At 37.7% G+C, this 8,117-nt stretch overlaps 1 protein-coding gene across 1 annotated transcript; it reads right to left on the bottom strand.

Annotated features, from left to right (window-relative positions):
• LOC109825023 (protein NRT1/ PTR FAMILY 7.3-like) lies at positions 1,525 to 7,652 on the bottom strand. The gene is given in 6 exon segments (XM_020391703.1): positions 1,525 to 2,167; positions 2,170 to 2,585; positions 2,671 to 3,230; positions 3,746 to 3,963; positions 6,883 to 7,060; positions 7,498 to 7,652. Coding segments are annotated over 6 exon segments (1,791 nt in total). The 5' UTR covers positions 7,501 to 7,652; the 3' UTR covers positions 1,525 to 1,751.

The following is an 8,117-nucleotide window of genomic DNA, read 5'->3' as shown; positions in this document are numbered from 1 at the left end:
CATAATAGATTATCGTCTTGTCAATTATACTGTTGATTGAGTCTACTAAAGACGAATATCAAATCTACATAAGAATAAAATGTTGTGGATGTTGCAATGTAGCTTAGATTTTGATATTTACATAAGAATAATTTTACGTTTTGTTTGTTTCGTAATTAGATTGTTTAAAGTTAGTCTGGTCTTTAGATCTAGGGTTATTCATGTGTAGATTTTGGACTATTTTAACTTAGGGGCTGTTTGGTTCGCTATTATAAGGGGTGGAAAACTCAGAAAACCCCTCCATGTTAGATTTTTAGCCCTCCACGTCAGTTTTTTTGTTTCCGTCCATTTCTTTGTGCCGCTTTTGTTCGCTCGGATGGAAGAGGGAAAACTCTTTTGAAATCGCCGCCAGCTCAGGTTTTTTCCCTCTCCGATTTCCTTCCCCAACCGAGTGAAATTGATGAACTCTACCATGTCAGATTTTTTCCTTCTCTGCTTTGTTTACAAAAGTTTTTCTTTTTTTTCTATGCGAACCAAACACAATTTACAAAAGTTTTTCTTTTTTTTCTATGCGAACCAAACACAAGAAAAATAAATACATTGGTTTCTCACCATTTTTTAACCAAACACAAGAAAAATAAATACATTGGTTTCTCACCATTTTTTATGTGTGAACCAAAGCAAAACAATCTATTTCTTGAAAAAGTTTGGAAAACTTAAAACTTATATTTCTTTACATGGAATTGCATTTCCCTATATCAAGGAAACGAACCAAATAGCCCCTTAGAGTTATTGTATTTGTTATTAGTTCGGCTTTATCCGTATAGTAGTGACTATAAGTCATCAAAACAGGTCTTGAAAAATTAATGTAAGAACAATGTAAAAATTTTATTTCAGTTAATTGATTTGAACTTGGACCCCCAAAATATAAGGATAACAAGGAAAGCATTAAAAAGAGTTAATTACAATGAACCTCCTAAACTTTGGGAGAGTTGCACTAAACCTCCTCAAATTTTTTATTCCATTAAACTCTCCGAACTTTAAGAGTTATTGCATATAACCTCATTGGTATTTTTTGTTCCTTTAAATTTTACCGGAAAATTTCTCATTTTATATACTCATATTAGCATCATTAACTCCAACGTGTCATTAGGTAAGCACATGCCAAAATAACAGGATGAAAATTCCTTCTTAGTCCCAAAATATACTTTTTTTAAAAAAAGGAAAAATAGGTAACTCTTTGGGACAAAGGGGTTGTTTTCATCTTTTTCTTGGCATATATTTGCCACAGAAGATGTTAGAATCGATGGTGCTAATTTGGAGATTAAATGAGAAATTTCATGTGAAATTTAGTGGGATGAAAGAATTTAGTGGGGTTATGTACAATGACTCTTAAAGCTCATGGGGGTTTAGTGGAATAAAAGAAGTTGAGGACGTTTTAGTGCAACACCCCAAAGTTCAGAAGGTTTTCTATAATTAACCCTTTGAAGAACCCAGAAATATTTTCTACGTAAAATGCAAGTTAAGAGAAGTAAGTTTGCCATGTACAAAGACAATTGCTAAAGCTTGTACATTACTTCCAATTAGAAAGATTCACCAAGGGTTGCGCTTTTCCGTACAATTCAATTCACTATGTGAAGCACTTCCCTAGTCCAATCCTTTCATGATCCCTGTATCAATGACGCCCTTTTGCATCAAGGTCAGTATCGGGTCACACAAAATAGGAAGAGGCTCAACTACGTGGCCTCTTCTTCTCTGTAGGAGCACCCTTATTACACACTGTATTCCTCATCTTCATTATCTTCTTCTTCGTTGAACTTCCCCTCTAACTTGATGCACTTGTACTGTCTAGCACAAACCAAGTACACCAGGAAGTTTACACTGGTTAGTGCTGCAAGCAAGAAGTAGAACCTGTCCATATGCCCCTTGTTGAGATTTCTCGGTATCCATCCAAGCTGGTGCCCCTTTGCCGTGATATCCATTACTATCGACACGATTAAACTGCTCACATAGTTCCCTAGAGAGATTGATGTCATGCAAAGAGCGCTCCCGAAGCTTTTCAGCCCATCTGGTGTCTGAGAATTGAAGAACTCTAGCTGACCTACATACATGAACACCTCAGAGGCCCCAATCAGTACATACTGAGGGATTTGCCAAAAGATGCTTAGACTGCTAGGAACATCGCGGTCACAACCTTTACACACAAGTTTTCTGCCACAGCAATTAGGAGCCCTATTCCCATTCTCTGGATTTCAGTGAGACCCTTGGAGTCCTTTCGTAGGCTGCAGACAAGCGGATGGAGGATGTTGCGATAGAAAAAGATGAAGGATGCAACACTAAGAATGTCAAAGGCTGACATGCTTGCTGCAGGGATTTGGAAACCTGCAACGGATGTGTTCATCACTGCGCCCTGCTCGACGAAAAGGGAGGCCATCTGGGTGAAGACCACGGAGTAGAGAATGGTGCAGAGCCAAATTGGGAGGAGCCGAAGCACACATTTGACTTCTTCAACCTGGGTTACTGTGCAGACCTGCCAGGGATTTTTCTGTTCATTTAGGTCAAAACCATCATCATTAGAGTCGATGAGTGCAGCTCGGTCCAGGAACCTTGCAAGTGATCGCAGGACATTGGTTAGCATAGTCACAGAGATTTAGGTCAGCTACACAGGGAACTAGACTATTTGTAACTTACTTGAATCCTTTAGTGTGAAGGAGCTTTCGACTTCCGTAGTCAAGTTCCCGTCCAACCACCTCATAAAATTGAGCATCGCCAGGAGGAATCTTTGCCTTCGATTTCCTAGAGGCCGCTACAACCACCTGGCACACCCGGGAAAGGGGGTTGCCAACCGGCTGAAAGTGTCTGTATCTGTTTGTACCAGCCAAGAACAAGAGAAGGGCAAGAAAGGCCGAGCCTGTGGAGGCGCAGAAGCCCAAGGCCCACATTCCCTCATTCTCAAAGTAGCCCAAGAAGGTATTGGAGAAAAGGGAGCCCAAGTTGAGGGCTAGATAGAAGTAACTGAAGAAGGAGATCTTGGAGGGAGCTTCCCTCGGGTCCTCCTCATCAAACTGGTCAGCACCAAATGTGGCTATGTTTGGCTGGTATCCTCCATTCCCCAAGGCGACAAGGTAGATTGAGAAGTAGAACAAACCAATCACAATTTTCGAATGGGGCCCGCATGCTGTGTGGGCATCACCACATCCAGAGGGTTTGAGCAAGAAGCGGTAAGATGACAAGGATAGCAATGATAGACCCTATTAGCAAAACAAAATTAATCTATGCTCAGTTCTAGGCATATGTGCCCTTACTAGCTAAAGAGAACATAGTTTATGAGTGTGCATGGCCATGACGGTGATCACTATTTCGGTTTACCTGAACTCTTTTCAAAAAAAAAAAAAAAAGATCCTCAGGTAAAAATGGAATGCAGCCACCATGGTTTGTAAATAGATTATGGTTCTCTTAAAATTTCAACTATAATTTCAAATTGCAATTTGCAAAAGATAATTGCAGTTGTTTATTTTGTAACTGGGCAGCATGTTGCAAAAGAGTTGCTTTTTGTAAAATGAGTTGCAATGAAACTAGATGCAAATCCTTTATGCAACCGCATCTATTAAAAAAATGGTTACAACTGCAACTGCAACTGGAAGTGCCCTTTACAAATTATAATTGTAACTAAAGTTGTAATTTTTTCCTTCTTCAACATGGATATCCATAGTGGTGAGGAAAAGACACATAGTATTCAAGTATATGGTGCTTTATGACTACTCACAAGTACGAAGATAGCTTGGAATATGGCACACGTCTTGTATCTCCCCCAGTAGGAATCACTGAGGAAGGCACCAATGAGGGAGCAGATGTAGACCGTGCCTGTCCATTTGCTAACGTCATTGGCTGCATCTGCATTGTTCTGCTCTAGCACCCTTGTTAGGAAAAGGACTAGGTTCACGCCGACTCCAAAAAACGCTAACGTTGCTAGGCCCTGATTTACTGTATTCATGTAAATACATACACGAGTATGTACATAACATTAGGTAGGGAACAAAACTCAAGAAGTTAGTATAAGCGCAAGTGCAGCAAGCTCCCAGTTGGGAGGCCTAGTCAGCAAGCTCTCAAGAGCTCTCAAGCATTTTAGAATAAAAAATTAACAAATTAAGCCTTGAGAGGCACTTCTTCTTTTATGTAGCTCCAACAAGCTCCTAGTTAGGAGCTCCAACAATATCAAAAACCCCTCTTCTATCAAAAAACCTATCAAAAAAACCCCTCTTCTATCAAAAAAACCCCTCTTCTATTGCAAAGGTACAAAAGCAAGGAGTTTTTTGTTAAATTTTTTTTTTTAATATCTTGGGAGCTCCTAAGCGCTCCACAAATTTGTGGAGCGCTTGGGAGCTCCGTGGCACAAAGTGTTGGATTTAATCTAATAAATCTATTTGTGGGCACATATGATTAATCAATGTGTATTGCTATCTTTCAGGATAACCCACTAAAGTGATCAATTAAGTTGGGTTAATTTGGTATTTAAATAAGTCATGGGGTTATATGTGCAGATACCAGGTTGTAATTGTGATTTATTGAGGGGCTAAATTACAAAAGTACAACATCTATAAATAAGGGGTTATGGTCCCTAACCTAGGGTTACATTCTCTAATTCTCTTCAACCCCATCTAAGAGAGAAATTCGGTTTTAGAGAAAACCCTAAGGTTAGAAGATCCAAAACCCAAAATCAAGATCAATCTATGGATTCAGGTATAAGCTTCCGCTCTTTTAAATTATTGTTAATCTCTTTGAATTAATCATGGCTATATGGTTTTAGATCTCAAGTTTTATGATGTAGATCTAACACAAAGCCCTAGGCTTTGTGCCACGGAAGCTCTCAGAGCTCCCTTAGGTGCTTGTTGGAGCAAGTCCAGCAAGCTCCCACCGCCACCTCAACCTTAGGAGGTGGGGTGGGAGCTTGCTGCACTTGCCCTAATATGTATGCCGGTATATAGGTAACTTTCTATTAATTGTACTATGTAGGAATTTGTATTATACTCAAGTGTATATGTATATATGGATGATTGTGTACGATACTTGCCTGCGAAGGAAGTATACTTATATGTACAAACAACCTTAATTGATTATATAACTATGTCTAGCATAGTATACGAATACATACCAGCGTTTCTTTACGAATGAAGAAGTGAATAACTCTGAGAGAAATAATTGCAAGCATAATTGAAACAATTCTTTGTTGAGTGGGCAATCATAGTCCCACATCGCCTAAAAAAGATGGGGATTTGGAGTTTATAATGAAAGGGCAAGTCTCTATTGGTATGAGGCTTTTTGGGTGAAACCCAAGAACAAAACCGTGAGGGCTTGGCCCGAAGCGGACAATATCATACCAAAATAGAGAGTAAATAGTGCTCAACATTCTTGACTCTTTAATCTGTTCTATTCCGGTCAAAGCTACTTAATTTGGGAAACTTCCTAAACATTTTTATCAAAATTCATTCTTTCTGGTTTACATGTGATATAGGTGTTTGATGGACTGCAGAAAGTTTAAGAATCACCATATTACTTTGCAGAATTTCGCCGAAGATTATTTGTGCCCTTGGTTAAAGTCAATCCTTTTACTTTTTGAGTCTATTTCTATTTCTTTATCATACGCCATACATCTGAATAGAATTTACATGAATCGAACTAACTTTAAGAGAACTTTTTTTTTCCTTCTCCTCCTTCATTTATATATCTATCTTTATTCATATGCTATATTTATGTAAGAAGACTGTTATTTTGTCTAGACCTTAGGATTCTCCACTGTTCCATCTCATCCTTTCTCATGAGTCGAGCCTCAGGAGCAGAATATGAACTTGCTAGGAAGAAAATATTGAGGAAGCAAAGGGGGAAGAAAAACTTTATGAAGGAAATTAAAAGAACATGATTAATTATTATCCACTCTGAATGAAAATTATATTTAAGAATAATTAATATGGTTAAACCATCTCCACAATCTACACGTACACGCGTACGCGCGTGTGCACACACATGACAAATTCTTAGTCTATGAATAACTTTTTAACCTTCTATTAGGTCCTCAAGTAAAAGTGAGGTCAAGAAGAGGCCCAGGATTTGTCTCAACCCAGTGTCACTTATTAGAGTTTTACAAGGCAGCCAAATCACTTGTCTCCATCCTGAAGGGGGAAGTGATACAGTGACCTCTCGACATGTTGCTTTCCCCGCTGCTTCTCTTCTGTCTCCCAATTAGGACAAAGAGGACGATAGGGACAATATTGGAAAGAATCAGTCATTAAAAGATAAAATTGTCACCAAATATTGCCAAAGAATTTCCTTAAAAAATTCAGAAGAAATTATGTTAGTAGGTTTATTATCTTTTACTTAAAAGGGTCATATAAAGATATAGATCTTAAACTTTCCACAATCCACGTTGACCTCAGTTACCATCTCAGAAAGATGTTAGGAACAGCCTTATTTGTGTTGATTGCAGAATATTGAGAAAATACAATGCCTTTGTAAATATATGAAACTGAAAGTTTTTGTATTTCTATCATTTAGAAATATGATAATTTCTGCACACTAATTGAAATCTTGATACAATTATAATCTCAAATGATTTAAATTTTTGAAGAAAACAATTTTTTATTTGAAACTTGTATTTATTTTGGTTCTTTCATTAATAAGTTGAAACTATCTATTTATAGAAAGAGTCAAATAGATATTTCTGCTCTATTGACATTAAATGACGGTGAGCATATCAGATTTTTTTTTTTTTTTGGTAATCTCATATCTTCTTCAGCGTATCATCATTCTAATCAAAGGATATTAAGCACTTAATATAAGTTTCCTGTCTATTTTAGTTTTTATATCAAATTAAGTAAAATAAATAGAGAAATTAATAAGACAATTTACCAAGCAACAAAAGCCCAGTTAGCCATCCACCAGTCCTCTTTTTGCTTGCAGGCCTCCCCCTGAAATCCACGGACCCATCCATAGTGCATTCGCAACATGAGTCTCTGTCTAGTTTCATGCTGCCCGCTCTTCTCAACTTCATCTCAATTGCTTCTGTTTCTCGCTGTTCTTCCTTTCCCTGCAACATCACCGCACTTTTGTGTTACCTACTGCAGTATATTTTTACTCAAAAACACTAATCCAATATTATTTTCTTTCAAAAAATGTTAGGGAAATACTTTTTCAGTAAAACTGGGGAAAATCTACCCCGTCTCATTAATAAGACTATAATGAGATGAGATATATCATACAACCATAATGAAGCCATTTGGGGGTGGGGCACGAAAAGAACAGAACAGAAGAGACACAAAAAATACATCCATAATGAAAAGAAAAGAACAGAAGAGACACAAAAAGCAGGTACTGGAAGAGACACAAGATAATATTACTGGTTAGGACAGCCTTAATACATGAGAAAGGAGTGTATATATGAGCAATAAAGAGCTGGAATAAAAGAGAGAGGAGTAAGTAGAGGAATGTAGGAGGGCTTCTTGGTTAGTGCCACAAGCTACTCACCATTTGGAATTTCTTAGTGCTAGCCACTGTGTGAGCTGCATATAAGAGCAATACCAAACAACAAGAAGATTAGAGGACGAGAGAGAGAAGGAAAATATGGAGAGATGGTAATGGAGGGGAGAAGGGTGTGAAGATTTATATAGAGCTGAGAAGGGGAGGGGCAGTGAGTTGAAAGAATGCTGTCTGTCACTTCTTCCACATGGTCCAGTGAAAGCCAAAAAGCCACGAGAAAAACATAGCAAACAAGTAGGATAGAGATGAGAGGGGACAAAAGGGGCGTTTAGTTGGATCCACGTATTAAAGGGGTTAATATCGGTCATGTGTTGTAAAACTAATGTATTTTAGTGTAGCAGTTTATATGGTAAATCATAAACTATAAAATAGAGTAGAGAAAGTAGACCAGAAGTACAGAGAATTTTTATTTCATCAATCTTTCTATTATAAAGTGAGGTAGGAATACCTCTATTTATAGACAAATTAAGATGATGATACATGAATCATATCAACTACTCATTAATGAACTTAGTCATTCTAGAACTTGTATTGTGTTGTTCTAGGAAGAAGGTTAATGTACTAGGGGAATATCAAGGGGTAATACATGTATCAATCTTCTCGGGAAA

Source organism: Asparagus officinalis, chromosome 1, assembly GCF_001876935.1.
Source record: "Asparagus officinalis chromosome 1, Aspof.V1, whole genome shotgun sequence".
Classification (NCBI taxonomy): Eukaryota; Viridiplantae; Streptophyta; class Magnoliopsida; order Asparagales; family Asparagaceae; genus Asparagus; species Asparagus officinalis.
Note: the sequence above shows the minus strand (reverse complement) of the source record. Positions and strands in the feature narration are given on the sequence as shown.